The sequence below is a fragment of the Phyllopteryx taeniolatus genome, chromosome 17 (assembly GCF_024500385.1).
Source record: "Phyllopteryx taeniolatus isolate TA_2022b chromosome 17, UOR_Ptae_1.2, whole genome shotgun sequence".
Lineage (NCBI taxonomy): Eukaryota > Metazoa > Chordata > Actinopteri > Syngnathiformes > Syngnathidae > Phyllopteryx > Phyllopteryx taeniolatus.
In genome coordinates this window covers 18891977-18911964 of record NC_084518.1, presented here as the reverse complement: position 1 = coordinate 18911964, position 19988 = coordinate 18891977, and the positions used below count along the sequence as shown (strand labels likewise).

The 19988-nt window shown below is 42.2% G+C and overlaps 2 protein-coding genes across 3 annotated transcripts; one reads left to right on the top strand and one right to left on the bottom strand.

The window, feature by feature from the left end:
- Positions 1-157: 157 nt before the first annotated feature.
- cnot8 (CCR4-NOT transcription complex, subunit 8) lies at positions 158-4614 on the top strand. The gene is made up of 7 exons (XM_061750997.1): positions 158-294; positions 1366-1547; positions 2629-2822; positions 2940-3101; positions 3184-3328; positions 3892-4002; positions 4090-4614. The coding sequence occupies exons 2-7, from the start codon at positions 1431-1433 to the stop codon at positions 4216-4218; spliced, it is 858 nt and encodes a 285-aa protein (XP_061606981.1). The 5' UTR covers positions 158-294; positions 1366-1430; the 3' UTR covers positions 4219-4614.
- Positions 4523-19948, bottom strand: gemin5 (gem (nuclear organelle) associated protein 5). 2 transcript variants are annotated; one of them, XM_061750980.1, is made up of 27 exons: positions 19650-19948; positions 19341-19495; positions 19097-19278; positions 18144-18301; positions 17967-18065; positions 17179-17311; positions 16948-17113; positions 15867-16079; positions 15569-15654; positions 15405-15487; positions 13616-13752; positions 12478-12551; positions 12223-12404; positions 11841-11980; positions 11121-11292; positions 10857-11048; positions 10712-10768; positions 10041-10166; positions 9173-9268; positions 8932-9069; positions 8697-8844; positions 7799-7918; positions 7464-7674; positions 6204-6464; positions 5287-5789; positions 4968-5055; positions 4523-4857 (listed from the first exon to the last, which is right to left on the bottom strand). In XM_061750980.1, the coding sequence occupies exons 1-27, from the start codon at positions 19789-19791 to the stop codon at positions 4702-4704; spliced, it is 4218 nt and encodes a 1405-aa protein (XP_061606964.1). In that variant the 5' UTR covers positions 19792-19948; the 3' UTR covers positions 4523-4701. The 2 variants fall into 2 exon arrangements, with proteins under 2 accessions (XP_061606964.1, XP_061606965.1); XM_061750981.1 differs by having other exon boundaries at positions 18150-18301; positions 19650-19947.
- Positions 19949-19988: the final 40 nt, after the last annotated feature.

The window sequence follows — 19988 nt, the reverse complement described above, 5'->3', positions numbered from 1 at the left end:
ATTGTGATACATTTTGGGTTTGATTCATTTGAAACACAATTTTGATCGTATTACAATTCTCATGTTGATTAATAAATAATCATAATAATATTTAAATACTGTCGCTGTAATAATAAACAATTTTTTCAAACGTTGCTTTGCACCCTCCGGATGGCAGGTGGCAGTAATCACAGGAACCGGAAGCTGTAGGCACCACAAAGAAGGAAGTGACCCGATCCGCGGGAGGGAAACCACGAAGAAGTGCGGTGCGGCGCTTTGCTAGCTCGACCACGGTTACGTCGAGGAAATTCTCTGGTAAAAGCCTTTTATTCCTTATTTTTTTATTACTACTCCAGCTTTTTTTTTTTTTTTTTTTTTGCTGTCCAAAAACCGGAACCGTTTAGCGACAAATGACGTTGGAGCCGTCGGTAGCGAGAGGATGCGCTGGCGATAAAACGGAAGCATTTCGTGCTAAACTCGGTCCCGTTTTGAATTAACTACTATCATAAGTTTCTGTTGTTTATTGACGGATAATTATTGCTGCGTATTTTTTTTTTGTTATTTTGTTAGTTTTTTCGTTTTAGTTTTTTTTTTGGTCCACAATTCAAAGCAACGTGTTAGCTCGTCCGGTAATTGTAAACAACTGAAAGCACCATACCCATCATGCAAAGCGCACTGGTTAAGAAAAACACCACCACTATTAGGAAAATAAAGTTATCGGACGCCATTTTATGTTCTCTGTTAAAATTGATGGTAATTAGAGTTAATGAGCTAAATGGCAGCCGTTCGTCGCATGCACGTTTTACTCAACAAAACTCGTGTTGTGAGACTTTTGGGAGTCAAGACCGAGGAACGAGAGAAAGAGAACTTCAAAACCAATTTTAAAAATCATGACAGGGTTGAACAGTTAAAAAGCATCCTCTCTTTAATTTCATTTTTCTTTTAAATACATTTGACAGGCAAAAATAGCGTCTGCAACTCTTTCAGAGCACGACCTGCAAACAAAAAAATTCCAATCTTAATTTTTTTCCCCCCCTCAACTAAATTCTCCCACAAAGTAAATCCTTGTGATTATAAGCGACTGCAGCGTTTTGTGACTTTAACATGCACTGGGTGGTCTCATAATAATGCCAATTTAAGGTGGAATTAAAACCTCTTTCCAAAAATATTCATCTGAGAAAGACAAAACTAGATTTTCTGGTATTACTTACAGCTAACATTACCTGTGTTTGCTTTCGTAGGAGATTGTGGCTCAAGTTTGACGTTGTCTGTGCCATTTCAGAAAGTTGAAGACTTGAATTTGCACACACCAGTGTTTTCCTTTTCATCTGAGGTCTTTTAACATCTGAGGTCTTTTTTTGTTTTCCTTTTCCTCCTACTCCGCAGATATTATTTGCAGCTCCCCCAGAGTGCCGCGGGGATCGTCGACGCTGTCGTGAGCCGCCGCCAACATGCCGGCCGCACTCACGGACGCCAGTCAGATCATCTGCGAGGTGTGGGCCAGCAACTTGGACGACGAGATGAAGAAAATCCGAAAGATCGTCCAGAGCTACAACTTCATCGCCATGGTAAGGAAGGCGCGCCCGGTGGGTGCCGTAAAAGCATTTTACTTAAAAATGTTCTTTTGTTGGTCATGTTTTTTTTTTTTTTTGTAATGTATGCTAAAAAATAAATCATTTTCACAAGATACAAAGGTTATATATGAGTACTTAGTCCACAGTTATGTTTTCAGATTTTTTGTGAACAAAGGACAGTATTACTTTTGTTGTTGTGACAAAGGTTTTTGATTTAAATATTAAGAGAGAGAGATTAAAAGATTAATTTGCACACCTTTTTTAACTTTAGTGAACGAACAACTGATTGTCATCTTTTACTTTTGAACAAAGGACCTTTGATTTGCATCTTTTTTTTTTTTTTTTTTACTTTCTATGACAGAGTCCATCTTTTAACTTTTTCTGAATAATGGAATTTAATCTGCATTTCATTTTTTTTGTGGAAAAAGGGACCAATGCATTTTTTTCCCAACTTGTAAACTTAGAACATATTTGAATCTTTTGCTTTTTGAGAACAAAAGAGTGCTATGCCCCTTTAACGTTTTGTGAACCAAAGACTTGGATTTGCACAAAGGACTTTGATTTAAGTCCTTTATTTTTTTTGTGTGTGAGCTTTGATTTGCATTTGAACTTTTTTTGAACAAAGGACTTCCATTTGCGTCTTTTACTTTTGTGAACAAAAGACTAATTTCCTCCTTGAACTTTTCGTGAACAAAGACTTTGATATACTTTTTGTAACTAATGGACATTTTTCGTCACTATTGTGAACAAGACTGATTTGATCGTTTAACTTTATGTGAACCCAAAAGTTTAGATTTAGATCATTTTCTTTTTAATTAAAAAAAGCTGATTTGCATGTTATTACTTTTGTGAACAAAAGGCTGATATGCTCAACTTTTTTGTGTACACAGGACAACTTTTAGTGAACAAAAGATGTTTGTATTTTTTTTAATGAACAATGGATTGTGATTTGTATCTGGGGGGTTACGGACTATGTTCAATTCCCCATAAATTCGACCCTTAAGTGGGATCCTGTGTAATGACGACTTTTATTAAAATTATTATTTTTTTTTACCCTTCACAACGGCGTCCCCAGGACACGGAGTTCCCCGGCGTGGTGGTGCGGCCGATCGGCGAGTTCCGCAGCACGGTGGACTACCAGTACCAGCTGCTGCGCTGCAACGTGGACCTGCTGAAAATCATCCAGCTGGGCCTGACCTTCATGAACGAGGACGGCGACTACCCGCACGGCACCACCACCTGGCAGTTCAACTTCAAGTTCAACCTCACGTACGTCAATTTGCAGACGTGTGAAAAAGTCACTGGGGGGGGGGGGGGAGAAGCAAAAACACACTTTCCTCTGTCTCTCCTTATTTGATTTGAAAATCCATCCATCCATCCATGTAGAGAAGACATGTACTCTCAGGACTCGATCGACCTTCTGCAGAACTCCGGTCTTCAGTTCAAGAAGCATGAGGAGGAAGGCATCGACACGCTCTACTTCGCCGAGCTTCTCATGACGTCGGGCCTGGTGCTGTGCGACAACGTCAAGTGGCTCTCCTTCCACAGGTGGGGATCTGCTTTTTTTTTTTTTTTCTTTCATCGCCACGACGACGACAACAACAACCTCCTCCTCCTCCTCGTCCGCCAGCGGGTACGACTTCGGCTACCTGGTAAAGCTGCTAACGGATGCCAGGCTGCCCGAGGAGGAGCACGACTTCTTCCACATCCTCAACCTCTTCTTCCCCGCCATCTACGACGTCAAGTACCTGATGAAGAGCTGCAAGAACCTCAAGGTGCCCCAACACACACACAGTCTACCAGGGTTATGTTTCACAATGTTAAACGCCTATTAAAAAAACAATTATACTTTCACTTCAGCAGTCTAAACAAAAATTTTTTTTTTTAAAGTGCCACAATTAATAAATCAATCAATTAATTGTTCAGAGCCAGCGAAGTCCAAAATCCTCAGAATTTCACCCTCCCAACAGTAAATATTCTCAGATTTCTGTAGTTGTACTTATTCAAAAGAAGACATTTGCAAACCAGTCATCAACATTTTTACCTTTTCTCCTGACATTTTACAGACCAAACCACGAACTAAATCTTAATCGGGTTGGTTGTGCATTTTCTACACTGTCGATTTGAAATTATTTACTGTTTTTCAATAGATAGGGGAGGACAATTTTAGGTTACTTTCAGTGGTCTAAAAATGTTTTATTTTAATTTGCTACCCTAAAATTAAGTCAAATTGATCTTCCTGGGAGTAAGGGGAGGCCGTTCTATATTAGTCATTGGTCGAAAGAAAAACAAAGGTGCTATGCTAACATTAGCAACTTGTGTTATTGTTTGTTTTCAGGGCGGCTTACAGGAAGTGGCCGACCAGCTGGAGCTGAAGCGTATCGGGCGGCAGCATCAGGCGGGTTCTGACTCGCTGCTTACCGGCATGGCTTTCTTCAGGATGAAAGAGGTAGAACACACTCTTCCATCTGGGGGGGTGGCACTTGGGTTGCACCACCACCACCAGCACCGACCACCCCCCTCCGCTTTCCCCCAGCTCTTCTTCGAAGACAACATCGACGACGCCAAGTACTGCGGCCGCTTGTACGGCCTGGGCTCGGGCTCCACGCAACCCCAGAACGGCATCGCCAGCTCAGGCCAGGAGGAGAGCAACAATAAGCACTGACTCCCGGCTTCTCACTTTTTGCACTTGTTTTAAAAACCTTTTAAATCCAACAATTTTTTTTTTTCCGTTTTGGGTTCGCTTGTTGTCGTTAGCGAGCGTGGGACCACAACACCAGCGCCTGTTTTTCTTACCAAGTTGCGATCACTCAGTTTTTAAAGTGAACGCCGGTAGGGCCCCACCACCCATTGTAAATTTCTAATGTATCATTTTTCAAAAAAAGGAAATAAAAAATGTTTTAGAATTTTTCTCCAGATGTTAAGAGAGAACATTTTAAACGCATGCGTCCGTTTTTTGTCCGGGCCAAACTACTGTCGGCGTGAAGATGTGACCGTTGTTTTTACGTTCTGACTTGTTTTAAACTGTTGTACATTAAATTGTTTTGTATTTTCCAATGTATACTCCCTTATTTTTTTAAGTGTGCAAAAAGGAAGCTCTGACATGACTTTTTATTTTAATCCAACACAAAGGCTGTACAGTCTCAATTTAGTTCAAGAATCGTCGGGAGACCTTCTGCAGCGTCCGGCATGTTCCGTATTTCCGCAGCAGGTCTTCGGCGTTCCCCCGCAGGCACTCGGGGACGGAAGAACCGAGGTGGAGGAGGACCAGGCAGCACTCAGCCACATCTGGACGAGAATTTGACTAGACAACGGAACCAAGGAGGAGGATAATGATTTGTTAAAACGAGCCTGTTAGTACTACTAGGAATAAATTGTGAAATCAAGTGATTCCATTCATCCTGCACCGGTTACCTTGATGATGTCGGGAATGTCGGTCAGCTGTTGTTGATGTTTGGACATCTTCGCAGTCAAGGAGAGGAAAGTCTCCTCTTCTTCAGGCCTGAAGGAGAAGAAAAGAGATTGGAGGGTTGGAAACAGTTTTATGTTTTTAGAACAGAGTATTGTGATTATCCCGTCAAGTAATAAAATACAAATGTATTTTGGGTCCAGGGTGATAACAGTAAGGCCTTAAGATACAAGCTGTCGTACGGCCGATATTTTTCTTGTGGGTGCAAACTTGATGCGAGCGCATATGTTGGCAGTGGCATTTCCATTGATTTAAGTCACTCACTGCTGTCCGGCCTCGGCATCTTGCTCTCCGTGGGCGGCCAAATTGCGTCCGTGCAGAGCCACCATGGCGGCCAGGCGCTCCTGCAACTCCTCAGTCGCCCGCCGCTCGGCCTGGCAGGCGGCGTGAGCCTCGGACAGAAGTGAGGAAGCATCGAAGTCCAGCTCACCGGACGTCTTCGTTTCTTCTTCCGGTGATCCTTCGGGATGGAGTCCGTTGCTGATGACATCATTGCCCGGGCGCCGCCACCAGAACTCGTACAGACGGTGGTAAGCGGCCCACGCCCGAAGGCTGTCGGCAGCGGCTCTGGCTTCTTCATCCAGATTACAATGGACCACCGCCAAGGCATTTGCTAGAATCCCAAAGAGGGCGGCCGACACTTGGAAGTCGGCGGCCTCCCGTAGCCACGCTGACGCCAGCCATAGCTCCTTCGCCAGCTCGCTGCCGTCGTCCAGCAACCAGGACAGTACGCCGCGGGTCACATGACGGGACAAACACAGCAGCACCTGAAAGAGAGGGCATCATAGACTCATTCCACGTCGGGAGCATGGGTCAAATCCAGCCATTAGAAAACTCGAGTGGGCTAACTCCATTTTTGTTATTTTTAAGTACAGATTGAATAGAGAAAAGGCATATCCCTCAGATGAATCGTCTAAATCTATGTTTAGTTACAATTTTGACATAGAGGAAGCAGCTTATTATGGCACTCAGCACTTTTTTTTTTTTTTTTTTTTTTTACTTTGAATGGATGTTATTCATCATCTATCATAAAAAACGGATAGATTTGGAGTCAACGTTTTGTGGCAGCCATTCAGCGGCAACCGCAAAACTAAAATCACTCCTTATGATGATCCTTCTCCTGTAAAATAGCAAAACTGAAGTTGGCCCACTCTAGTTCCCTGTGGCCCACCAAGCGGTACCTGCGTGAGGGGGAGGCTGGCGGTGGGGGTGGGGCTCTCCATGCTCTGGAGTTCCAGAAGCAGAGCGTTAAGGCTGCTGCGACCGGCGTCCGAGTCGGCCCCAGAGACGCCCATTTGTTGGGCCCAGATGTCGCGCGCCCACTCCAGGATGCCGCCCTCGCCCGGCGACGCCCATGCGTGCCCGACGCCGCGCATCCCAGGGAGGATGAACGAGAGCGAGGCGCACAGCAGCTCGGCCACGCTGAGGTGAAGCCTGTGAACCTGCACAACGACATGGACACATATCACTCATGAAACTATTTTAAAATGATTATAATTTTCATTTTATCATTACATTTTACTATATGGGCTTGAAGACTACATGGTCAAAGGTGGACCATGATCAATGACTTTTCACATTCGGAACCAAGCCACTGAAGGCACCACGATATGTGAGGTGCTTATGTGAGTAAATTGGATAGATTTCAATGTAAATTTTTTTTTAAAGATTTTTAAAAAATTACAAATCGGCTCACTGCAATGTAAAGAACTTAAGTCAACATATTTTGTTAATGAAACTTGACTTACTTTTTATATTTAAAATAATTATGACCTCTGTATATTATTTCAAATGCTCTTATTTAGTCATTATTATTATTACACAACTTACACAAATATTTATTACACAAAACAATTTTATATGCTCATACATAATTAGTATTATAACTTACATAAACAAATATGACACAAATACATAACATTATGCTGTGCCTTTTTGAAATAAATATTTTTAGTTTAAAAAAAATATTTTTTCCCTCCCACATTGGACTTTTATGATGTTTTTCAAACTATGTACAGTACATTCAAAATAAACATTACTTTTGGATGTTTTACTTTTATGGCAGTCATTAAAATATCGAAAAATAGTTTTAAAGTGCTTCTGATTATTTTCTATTAAGTTAAAATATTGAACGTTAAGGTATACTGTGTGTGTACTTAACATGAACTCTTAGGACATGCCACGTACATTTAAAAAATATTTGTATGTATTTTATTATTTTCTCAGATTTCATTCAAATATTTTTATTACCTCATTTTTCGCTTGTTTTTTAACCAAATATCCTTTCAAAACTTACCACCCCAACTGTAGTCCTTTCACCTACAAAACCAAATTCAATTAAGTCATATTTTCTTCATTTCATTACTTTATTTGTTTTTTTTTTTAAGCCCGGCTTTTGCTGTGGAATGATTATTATATAAAAAAAGCCCGCAGGCACCGACCAGCAGGCTGCGGTGTGAGGCAAGGACCTCCTGCGCGGTGATCCAGTCCCGAGCGGCCGCCAAATCTTTGGCGCAGCGCAGCGCCAGCGACTGGGCCAGCGTGACCTCGCCCGCCACGCTCGCCAAACGTGCCGCCGTCCTCAGCGAGGTCACGTCGTTCTTGCGGGCGATCACCTTGGCTGCGTCGAAGCTGTCGCCGACCGCGATGTAACTGGGGGACGAAAATAAAATAAAATAAAATAAAATAAAATAAAAATAAAATAAAATAAAATAAAATAAAATAAAATAAAATAAAATAAAATAAAATAAAATAAAATAAAATAAAATAAACACACCATTTTGCGGCTGCGGAGAAATGTCCGTCTTTTTCCAACATGACGGCCCAGCTGGTGTAGAGCTCCTTGATGACGGGATCGTCCTCGGGCAGCCGCGCTTTGGCCAGAGCGATCGCCTCCCTGAAAAGCGACGTTGAAAGTATTTGTAATGATTATATCTAATATGGTTATGGCTTAATTTAATTGAGTGACAGTTTAATGTATTTAACTTTCAATCATTTGTGTGTATATAATAAAACCTTTGAAGAATTACGAAAAAAAAACCAACTTAAAATTCAAGTGTTATCAATCAAACCAAGAAAAAAAAAATCCAATGAATGTAATAAATCTGTAGGAAATGAAAAAAAAAAAAAAAAAAAATCTAACGATAATGTAAAGCCTGTCAAAAAAAACTAAAATGTAAATAAAACGTAAGAAAACTCATGAAATGAACATTACAAAACCAGAAAAATAAAATCTAAAAATGAAACAGTTAATATTAAAAACCTAATTCAAATGTAATACAAACCTGTTAAAAATTAAAATGGAATAAAATCTGCAGTCTTCATTTTATGTGTGTATAAAATAAATAAGAAGCTATTTATCTGCAAAATACAAATATTCACATTTTATGTACAGGTATATGATAAATATGTGATCAAGTACAAGAGCTGTATAGGAAAGTGAGACTTTGTAAAAAAAAAAAAAATAAAATAAAAAAAAAACTTTTTTTTTTTGGTTCATAATGACAATTTAACAAATTCATTATTGTAGTAGTGTATAATTACATTCGTAGGATTATAACTACTGCAACAACGATGCTAGTTTCACTAGTCTGTCAATGGCGCTTTGCATTGCGTGCTATCATTAAGCTAGTGGACCGCCAAACCGCTCCTTGCAATGGCTGCCAATAATCTACCTGTGGAGCTTGTGAGAGCGCAGCAGGTGTACGGCCTCGTACACTTGGTTGATGGACAGCAGGTGGGCCGCCGCCTTCAGGTGCTGCTCCTGCAGACACAGCTGCTTGACGTAGCGCTCCACGGCGCCGCGCCACACCGCGTAGCCCGCTGCAAGGACCGCATCCGAGGCCAAAAGTTACACACTTGCGCGCGATCGGCAGCTTTTTACAAGTCGACGGCCAAAGTGTCGTTCACCCATGGGAGCCATGGAGACCAGGTGGTCGCTCAGTTCCCCTCTCTCTGCGGCCAGCTGCAGCGCCCCCTCCAGGTCGCCGCTCCACAGCCGGAGGTAGACGGCCGACTCCACGTGGCCGCCCTCCACGTGAGCCTCCTCTGGAATGAAATGTTCCAAAAAAAAAAAAAAAAAACATTGTCCGACTGTCGTTGTTGTTTTTGTTGTCTTACTGAGCCGAGAGGAAGTGGAAATCAAACGCACCTTCTACGTGGAACATGCGACGCAGGGCCGCTCTGTCGGAGAAGAGGCCCAGATGGACGTGCTCGCCCTGGCCGGCGACGCAGCCTGCAGGGGGCGCTAACGTGCCAAAACAGAGCAGAGGAGAATCAAAACTTTTGCCAAGCCGGTTTGTTAGTAAGCTTCACACTAGAGCTGTCACCAGCTAATCTCTTTCGAATCGTATAGATATTTCGTCGAAATAAATATCCCCCCCACCCTCAGGCAAATTGTATTTAATTTTTTATTACTAACATGAGTTTTATTCTCATCTCTGGGGGCTGGTCTTCTATTCTTAAACTAACAACAAAATCAGACTTTGCTGAACGGTTAGCATTCGCAATTAGCATTAGCGCGCTAGCGATTACCATATTAGGTTTAAAAAAACAAAAAAAAACAATGACTATTACGCTCACTCATACATCATGTTATATGTATATTACACATCTAATAGTGTCTTAAGAAATCACTTACAGTCACTCCTCTGTCATTTTTGGCAAAGTTTATCAGTGCCTCAACACTGCGTCCATCTGCAATAAATGTCCGTGTGAAACATGTTTCAGGCTGGAAAATTATTTTTCTTTATTTGGTTCTGGCAGAGCTTCGAGGTAGAAATTCTGCGTCGATCTATTTTTTTTTTAAATCAACTTAGCAGAGTCATTAGGTTTTTTTGTTTTGTTTTTTTGCCCGTCCCTACTTCTCACTTTGTTTTGACACTGTCCATAAGTAACGTTAAAACACCTCCTGAAAAACGTCTCGTTGTTGAAACGACATCCTCTTGGCACTTTGTTCGCAGATTCTGATTGCATTCGGAGGATGAGGACGAGGCGAATCCCGCCAACAAGACGCTCACCAGCGGCGTGCGCGATGGAGGCCATCGTGAGGCAATCCTGGAGCAGATCCTCTTTGGGCCGATGGTCCATGGACGTGCTGAGGGGCAGGATGGAGCGAGCCTTCTTCCTCTTCAGAACGTTCGAGTCTGCGCACGTAAACACGCATGTTACACATACGTTACACACGGTCACGTAACATTGGCCATTATATCAGCGGTTACACTTTCATTGCTCAATGACTCACCACACACGTGTTTTTTATATCCTAATAAAACGTCTATTTCGTCATAGTGGCAGTTTGTTGCGATACTAGAGTGACTCCAACCACCGGGGGACAAATTCCTTGTGTGTCTTGTAACATACTTGGCCAATAAAAGCAGATTCTGAGTGGACCCCTGCTACTATTTGTGGGGGATAGGGACCGGGCCGGGTCCATTATAATTGCAATGCAATTTAAAAAAAAATTTTAAAGCCCAAAACATTTTTAAATAAAAGAGAGTAAACCAAAGTGTTTTCGTGGGTGGTTCCCCCCAAAAAACTAACATAATTTTTTTAAATATAAAATTTAAAAACAAACAAAAAAAAATAAATCTGCAAATTGGTGAATCTGCGGGTGCCGAACCACAAGTATGCGAGGGTCCACAGTACAGTCACACACACACACACACACACACACTTTTGTCTAACTTACCTTGTTTGTCTTTGCTCTTCACTACAGTTGTGGTTTTCCTTTGAGTTGCTCCGCTGGCTAATGAATGGACAGTCCACACAAATGTCGCGTTAGCAATAAGGTTCAAAAGGTTCAACAACACGAAGTGAACGGGGGCCATTTTCACCTGGTGGAGGCACAGGACTGCTCGCAGAGCAGACCTCGTCCTCGTCGGCTTCATCCGAGGCTTCCTGTCCGTTGGTCGCCGTGGTTACCCCCGTAACGCGCTCGCCGATTACTCCTGGAGACGATGCCTCGGTTGTCTTTTTGTTCTTCTTCTTCTGCTTGGCCTTCTCCTTCAGGTCCACCATCTTCTTTCCTGAGAGGAAGTCACCGTCAATGGCGGGACCACTGGCTTTTCACGGTTTTGAGGGCGTTGGCACAGCGTCACCTTTGGGCGGCGTAGTGAACTCCTGCTTGGAGACTCTCCACTCCTGCACGGTGAAGTCCTTCCCTCCGGTCCAGATGACATCCGGGTCCACGGGGGACCAGTCCACGCACAGCAGGTAGCCCACGTGACCCCGGTAGTTGGAGAGCGCCGCTTCCTGCTGTACATCCCATACCTGAACGCCACACACGCAAAATTAATTTAAATAAATACCGCATTACTCCACTTACTTTAGTAGGATTAAAATTTCCTTTGGTAATACCAAACACAATTTTAAAATACTGGGATATACATTTTCAGTAAAAATGTTGCAATTTTATTTTTTTTTAACTATACAATAGAGCAGTAAAGTCACTAAATTGTGAAAAATACGATAATGTCAAAATAAAATGAGAGAAAAAAAGTCATTTCTGGAAGAATTTATTACAAACAAAAAAAAAAACAAGTCAAGGTGATGAGGGAAAAAAATTATTTTATGGAAAAATGTGAAAATTTGAAGATAGTTAAATAACAGTATTACGAGGGAAAAGTTGTAATTTTACTACAAAAAAAGTAATATGAAGGAAAAAGTTATTTTACTATGAGAAACTATCAGTTTCCATGGGAAATTCTTAAAAAAAAAAAAAACAAACAAAAACAACATTTGAAAGGAATAAAATGTTTGTATGAGTTTACCCTCACACAACTACTGTTGTATTACCCACAGTACCCGGCGGCACTGACCTGGGCGGTCCCGTCATACGAGGCGCTGGCCAATCTGGCGCTGTGGTGCGGACTCCAAGCCAGGCCGGTGATTTTGGCCGTGTGGCCGCAAAGTCTACGATACGGCTCCGTCAACACCAACGGGCTTTCCGGAGGGTTCTCTGCAACATGAATTATCATTAACATTACAACTTTTCTTAGGTAATGCATCTTAACGATACACTTGCACAATTTTAGGACTTCTTCAAGACAGTGAACTATCACTTTTTTTTTTTGGGGGGGGGGGGGGGGGGTATCACTTGCACCCACACTATATTGTGTGTGTTTTAAAAAAAAAAGTTTTTTTTAATTCCCATGTAAAATGTCCTTTTCCTACCCAGAATTCCCTCTAAATTCCAATTACCTAAGACCTGGCGCAGGTCGTGCACGTAGACGATGGCGTTGCAGGAGCCCGAGGCCAGCAGGCCGTGCAGCTCCGGCGGCGCGTTGTCGTCGGGGTGCCATCGCAGCGCGTTGATGACCTTGTGGTGCTGCTGGATGCTGCACAGCAGCTTCAGGGACGGAGCCTGGTAGACGTCGATGCACCTGCGGGGAGGCCAGGGGGTGATGGTGGTGCTGAGCAGTACTGGAAGCAGCCAGGCCTCGCCGTTCACTTTACCCGTCCTCGTTGCCGATAGCGACCGCTTTGCCGTCCGGTTTCCAGCTGAGGTCGGTGTGAGGAGACAGCTTGTGCTGTTTGTTAACAAAACACAAGTCACTATTTACAAACTTTTATTCTTCCACCACATAAGACTGCTCAGTAAATTGCAATAATATTAATCGTTTTTTCCGCACGGGATAAAAAAAGAATTGTTATATTGTCTGTCTACATGTGTTGCTGCAAAGTTTGTGTTCAAATAACCTTTGTTTAAAGAGTTATAAAACCACAACACCGTTGGTAGTTTCATTAGCCCGTCTAATTTGACTCTAATTCGAAGAATTGTTCACTATCTGCCAAACTGCTCCCGCTTGTTGTGACGTTTGCTGACACCATCTAGCAATTGTAAAAAATAAAATAAAATAAAAAATTAAAAATAAAAAAAAACAGCAGCGCGACGGCTCGTAGTTTAAAAATTCGGGTCACTCACTTTTAAGTCGGGGTCTCAATGCATTACAAGAATACATTTATAATGTCAGAAGAAAGTAAAATGTAGAAGCATTTTTTTATGAGAACGTCACATGAACAAAAGTCATATAACAGGAAAATAGTTGACTATGGGGATATTTGCATTTTTTCCAGAAAAAGTGTTCATAATACTGCAAGAATGTCCAATTTTTAGCAAATGCTATAAAATTGGAAGTATAGAGTTGTAATGTCAAAAATGTTATTACACAAAAAGAAAATGTTCAAGTATAACATCACTGAGAAAATAGTAAAATCAAAATTGTACGAGAATAATTTTTCACTAGTTTAACCGTATATTTCAATTTTAAAAACACAGCATTTCTGTTTTTACGACAACAGTATATTTGTAATACATTGTTCCCTGTTTTAGCAAAGGCGTTTGTCCTTTCTTAGTCGCTGATCTGCCGGCATGTGCTTATCAGCAGATTGTGCTGCTGTACCTAATTAAGTGGCAGGTGGTGTACACGTATCATTAATAAGCAGTACCAGTAACAACTGGATGTACAATGAAAATACTTTAAGGTCAGGTTTGCAGTTCTAGTCCAGTCAACATTCATATTTTTTTCCCTTCCCTTTTGTCGTTCACTTTGCTATAACCCGAAGAGGTCAACAACACTTTGTGCGCTCCCACCTTGATGTTGTTGGTCTGCCGGATGAGTTTGTCGATGTCGCACGCGTCGCCGCTGAGCTGGGTCGGGTTGTGCTGCAGGATGACGCCCTCGCCGGCGCAGCTGTACAGGCTGTGGGACGCCTTGCCCTCCGCTGCACCTTAACGTCACACATACACCGCATCAGTGGGAGAGACAGCGGCGGGTTGACCACGTGCAGATTGCAAATCATCTTTGCCCATTGAAATGCATGGAAATGCCATTAATCCGTTCCAGACCCCCAATCCCCCTCCCCCCCAAAATAACACCAACAAAAATGTTAAGATTTACACATAAAAAGTCATTTTTAAAAACATTCAGTAATAACTAGAGGTGCAACAATTAACTCATTCACTGCCAGCCTTCCCAGTTAACATGGATATTTGACTTCTGAAGCCGTCAATGGCAGTGAATGTGTTAATTGATGAATCAACAACTATGGAAATCGATTATCAAATCATCTATTCTGTTTTGATAATCGATTAGAGGACTTGTTTATCTTGAAATTGTCCAAATCCACAGAATTTCAGTCTTTCAACAGTAAATATTCTCCAATTTATGTAGTCCTCCATGAAAGCAGACTGACTATCATAGTGTTTAATCAAAATAAGACATTTACAAACATTTGCTTTTACTTTGGAAAATAATGGTCAACATTTTTGTCTATTTCCTGGACATGTTACGAACCAAACCGGTAACTGAATCATCATCAGTTTATGTTTGTGCATTTTCTGCACTCGTATCAATCTGAAACAAAGTCCTGTTTTTGGAAGAAGAAGAGAAAGGGATGTAAATCCAAAATATTTTTTTTATCCGATTGATCGTTAAAATAATTGACAGATGAATCGATTCCCAAAAGAATGATTAGTTGCAGCCCTAGTAATAATGTCAAATAGAATTTAAAGAATGAAACACTTTATGCATTATGATTTCATATTTTAATTCATGGATTGCGCAGCTCCTTCTGGTGTCCAAGCCTTGGCCACCAGGAGGCAGTATTACACAGACATAAATACATGAAGACAGTCACAACTAAGTGACCAGGTAAGCTGCAGTAAAATGAGTCATTTCTTGCAGAAGATAAAGAATACATGCCCGTGAGTATTGTTATTTTGTCTGTCTACATGTGTTGCTGCACAGTTTCTGCTCAAATATCTGTTGCTTAGAGGGTTATAAGTTACCAAGTTAGTTTCATTAGCCCGTCGATGGCATTTTGCATTGTGTGGTAGCAGTAAGCTAGCAGACTTGTTGTGGTTTGGTTGAATACACAACATATTAAGCTTAAGCTTAAACTCTGTTGTTGCTGGAAACTCAAGACAACAAACAATTAAATAAATGGGCCTTGCAATGAACCGTATTATGAAAAACTCTGTAGTCGAGTCACTCGTAAGGTAGACGGATGCCTGTATTGACTGCATTGGCAGGTGTTTAAAAAATTTAAAAAATAAAAAAAGCTAAAAACTTTCAAGACACTTAATAAGACAAATGACCTGTGCTGACATTAAAGGCTTCTTTTTATCCCATTAAAGGCCACCCGGCAGATGGTCGGCATGGCAACACTCAGGGTTTGTGAGCCAGGGTTTGACGGATGGAGTCATTAAAACACCATCTGTCCGAAGCTGCTTAAATGAACGTGGCTGGTTCAATTACGCAGCCAATTACAAGAATGGTGGCTGAAGAGAGCTGTGAGAAAAAAAAAAAAAATTCTCACTGGCTTTATTATTGTATTGTGTTGTTGTTGTGGTGGTGGTGGAGTTGGAAAGACGCTTATACCAAATGACATCGGGGGGAGCGGCGGTCCCCAGGCCAGCGAGTACACCGTCTTTTTGTGGTAGGTGCTGGAGATCTGAGGCGGCCTGCGAGGAGACCACAAAGTCACCAATAAATGTATGCGACGTGTGTTGAATAACACAAAACATTCGTTCACAAACTCGTACTTGCTGGAGAAGACTTCGTAGATTCCCACTTTGCCGTCGTCTGTTCCAAAAGACAAGGTTCCCTCGCGTTTAGGATGCCAAGCCAGCTGCAATCAACAAACATAACCACTTGCACGTGCTTTTCATCTGACGTTTTACAGCTTTTTACGCTAATAATGGAGGATACGTTCCCCCCCCAAAAATCTGAAAAGCAAATTGTGAATATGCGGGGAAACCCTGTATTATTGTCATCAAATCAAAAGGATTTGAATGTGTTTTTAAATGAATACAAATGAATGACATCTAAAGGGCTTCTTACCGCCGTGACCTTGGACTTGATGCCCTGCCAGTAGCAGCGGGCGTCGTACTGGTTCTGGGTGGACAGCGTGTTCCAAACCCGGATCATGTTGTCCCCCACGCCCAGCGCCAGGCAGCCGGTGGCGACGGGCGAGAAGGCCAGGCTGTACACGAAGCCGCCCAGCGTGGGCAGCGTCCAGCGGCAGTCCAGGTCGGCCAGGTCCCAGCATTTAACCTGTGGAGTACATCGAATGACAACAAAGTCAAATTAATACGTAAAATAAAAAAACGATGACAATGTTTAAAAACAGAGAAATAGGACTCTACTATACTGTACTTTATAAAAACATACAGTAATAACAATTTAATAGAATGTAAAATAATTACATCGTTTGTGCATCATGATTTCATGCACTAATTCAATGGCCAATATCAATGCTAGCCCATCTATGGCATTTCCGTTATGTATTAGCATTAAGCTAGCTGACTTTCACAAGGCAAGGTTAATGTGGTTTGGTGAAATAAACGAGGTGTAATTTTCTTCGTTTTATGTTTAGCTTGGCAGTAAACTTCAACTGGGGGGGGGGGGGGACATTTAACCGCTTGAAGCCTCGTTTTGTTTTGTTTTTTGAAGAATTGTTGAGTTCTCCGCAACCATCTAGCGCTCATCAGTCACGTCACTCGGAAGTCGAGGTACCGCCGCATTATGGAGAAAATACAAAGAAACGTTGCATAGAAATGGACCGACGCAACATTGTAACCAATCACATTCAAACTTTGGCGAAATGGGAGTCAGCGGCACAAATAAAGCTCAGCTGTTCGAGGAGGCTTTTTCTGCCATTGTTTTGCTTTCTAGCAAAAGTCTAAATGGTTTGTGCCAACACTAGCCTGGTTTCCATGGAGCACAATAGTCTGATTTGAATCAGGTTAGAAGAAGAAAAAAAATGCTGCATATAAACACCTCAACAGGAATAAACAGGCCAAAAACGAAAGGAATGGGAAGACTTTTTATATCCACTATACAAGTATTATTATTTTTTTTTTCCTAATGGGAAAAGGCAGGCATTTATTGGCGCTCTTTTAAACGGAAATGCGATGTCCACCTCTCTGTTCAAGGACGTGCTGACGAGCAGCTCCCGGCCGTCCGGCAGCGTGAAGGCGGCGGTGTTGAACACGATCCTGCTGTGGTTCTGGCCCTCGGAGGACGAGCCGAACAGGGTCCACTTCTGCTTGCCCGTCCGGGTCAGGTCCCACATCACCAGCTCGCCGCTGCGCATGAGCACGCGCGTTAACCGCCGGTTCCGCGGAAGGCGCGGAGATGTGGAAGGGCAAACCTGAAGCAGCTGGAAACCAGCTGCGCGGGTCGTCCTTTGGGCCAGTGGACGTTGAGCCAGAGTCTCTCTTTGAGCGTCGGGTCGACGGCGGAGCCTCGTCTCTTCAAGTAGGGCAGCTTTAAGGTGGTCACACCTCCAAAAACACACCCACAACTTGGTTATCAGAAAAGTACAGTATGTCTGTCTGTTTAACTAAAGGCTGTACAGCCTTTTTTTTTTTTTTTAAATGGACAGACAGGCCAGGTTAATTGTAGATGTAAAACTGTGTCATTATAATTAACAAATGATTTACTAAAGTAAATACAAAAATGTTAAACATATGTAAAATAGACTACTATTTTATATTATTTTTCACCAGGATATTCACAGTTTGGCATTCGCAAATTCACCTATTTGCAGATTTTGTTTGTTTTTTTTGTTTTTGGAATCTATCCTGTTATCTGCTGAAAAACCTTGCTGTTTTTGGGCTCAGGCCAAAGCAATAACAGGGTCGCTTTGGCGCCATCTTGACGCTGAAGTGAGTTGAGGAGCTTTATTCGGACAAAAAGCAGTCCTTGGCTTGCCATCTTGCGGCTTCCACATGCATTTACAGAACAGTATAAAAATTGCCATGTTGTAATTACGCGACAACGACGAGTAATGTTACAAAATACTTGCAAAAAAAAAAAAAGTGAGCAGCCATAAAGACGAGCATCGATTGTATTTTCACTCATGGGGGCAGCGCTTCATCACCTGGCTGCCAAACTGCACTTGACACGTGAACGCTGGTTGAAGAAGAAACATCTCACCTTTTCCTGTGGCCGTGCTCCAGACCCTCACAGTCTGGTCTTTGCTTCCAGATGCCAGGTAGCAGCCCTTCTCCTCTCCTGCATTCACCCCGTTAGAAGCTGGAACATACACAAGATACAGTATATTTCACCATACATTTAGGGGGGGGGAAGGAAATTAAAAATGATATGATTCACCGTTACCGTCCCCGGCGTCCGCTCTCCAGTTGAGAACGTCCTCGTTGGCGAGCGGCGACCACGCCAGCGAGTGGATGTCGTCGTCGTGCCCGCGGAGACGCCGCGTCACCTCCCCCTTCTTGCTCACGTCGATTAGCGCGATCATGCCGTCTTTGTAGCTTCACGTGGACCGAAGCATGCAAGACATCAACACGCGGCACTAAAAATACTTGAACATTCTAGTTGCCGTTTTAGCCAATCAGAAACCTTGCGATGCAACCTGAAAACATTTTTATGAATTAAATTATTAAGTAAAATATTTTTTAACATTAGACTTGATAGGGTGTAAAGAAAATTAAAATAGAGAAAACCAAAATGGTTCAAGTATAATAATAATAAAAACAAAACACTGTGAGGTATACTGTACTGTATATATAAAAAAATAAAAGGTGCCAGGAGAAGTAAAATGAAACATTTTAATAAAACAAAATGAATGGTTAAAGTACTAGTACTTTGTACTTTAGTAGTAGTAGAATTAAAATGAAAATATAAATAAAATTTTTTTTGAAAAGTTAAAGTGCAAAAATTTTAAGTTTAATTGTAAAGAATTGTGAGGTATATTGTACTGTAATTAAAAAAAGTCAAAAAGTAATATATATATATATATATATATATATATATATATATAATGAAATACTAATCATCAAAAACCAAAACAATGTGATGTCTTAGATACAAATACAAATAAAAAAAAATATTTTCATACATTTATGTACTTGTTTTTGAAAAGGTATCAATGTGCATTCAACTAAAAAGTACAGTAGTTTGCCTGAGGACAAAAGGGGGGGAAAAAAATAACTTTAGTTTGTAAACTGTTGATAGTTTGGTCTAAAGTCCCTGCAGGAAGTCTCGATGTCAGCGGCACTTTGTTTCAGCTGTGGTTATGTATTTTTTTCGAGAACCCTTTTTCATACCCGACGGCCACCGTACTCCAGGTGTGCGGGGAGCAGGTGAGGCAGACGATGGTCCTGGGTTCGGGGAAGAAGCGTGCCGTGTCTCCCGTGTTGTACCGGTGACACATCACGATCCCCTTCTCGTCCCCGGACACGACCAGGTTCTTGTCCAGCGGGGACCAGTGCAAGGCCGAGACGGCGCTCTAAGGATGAAACGGCGCTCGTTATCTGGGACTGGGATTAGACCCGGAGCGGTAGAACCGACCTGATGAGACGCGTGCTCCCGTAACACAGATTTAGCATTCGTGTCCCAGAAGATGACGACTCCATCGCCGGAGGAGCTGGCACAGATGTGACTCTGCGTAGCGTCCTGGCAGAAAGAAACGCCTGACACCAAGCCTCTGTGGCCCACAAGAACACCTGAAACATGAAACGTAAAAAAAAAACCAGTTACACAGTCTTTATAGAGACAACATTGAGTGACAAGATGCACTGGGGTCAAACCAGAATAGCAACTGAATCGGAGTTGATAGTAGAGTAGTATATGAATGTGTTTTATGGGGCATGCTCTCACCTTGAGTACTGCAGGTGGCTGCAGACACGTCAATCAAGTAGATGAAGTTTTTGGCTCCAACGCCCAGCAAGCCGCCGCAGCTGACGTCACAGCAGCGGGAGCAGTACCAATTGGGAGATGCGGGAAGGAGCCGTTCGTGCATGATGATGAGCGTTTTACTGATTGCCGAATATAAAAGTCTCTTGGAAAGTCACAAAAATCGAGCTCATCTCACATGTTGCCCAAAGACTGGCGTAGCGTCACAGCAACGACCGTATGTCGAAGCGGTGTCGTAAAACCTTCCATGTACGGAAGACAGGCTACGTCAAACATTCCTGGTTACAACACATTTGGAGCTAA

Bases quoted from the DNA above. Each gene is read 5' to 3' on its own strand.
- cnot8 (XM_061750997.1), top strand. From the start codon at position 1,431: ATGCCGGCCGCACTCACGGACGCCAGTCAGATCATCTGCGAGGTGTGG. The intron at 2,823-2,939 runs GTACGTCAATTT...CCATCCATGTAG, and splicing joins AACTTCAAGTTCAACCTCAC to AGAAGACATGTACTCTCAGG. The intron at 3,329-3,891 runs GTGCCCCAACAC...GTTTGTTTTCAG, and splicing joins AGAGCTGCAAGAACCTCAAG to GGCGGCTTACAGGAAGTGGC.
- gemin5 (XM_061750980.1), bottom strand. From the start codon at position 19,791: ATGCACGAACGGCTCCTTCCCGCATCTCCCAATTGGTACTGCTCCCGC. The intron at 16,080-16,947 runs GTGGACATCGCA...TGTACTCCACAG, and splicing joins GCACGTCCTTGAACAGAGAG to GTTAAATGCTGGGACCTGGC. The intron at 15,655-15,866 runs GTAAGAAGCCCT...TGTTGATTGCAG, and splicing joins TCAAGTCCAAGGTCACGGCG to CTGGCTTGGCATCCTAAACG.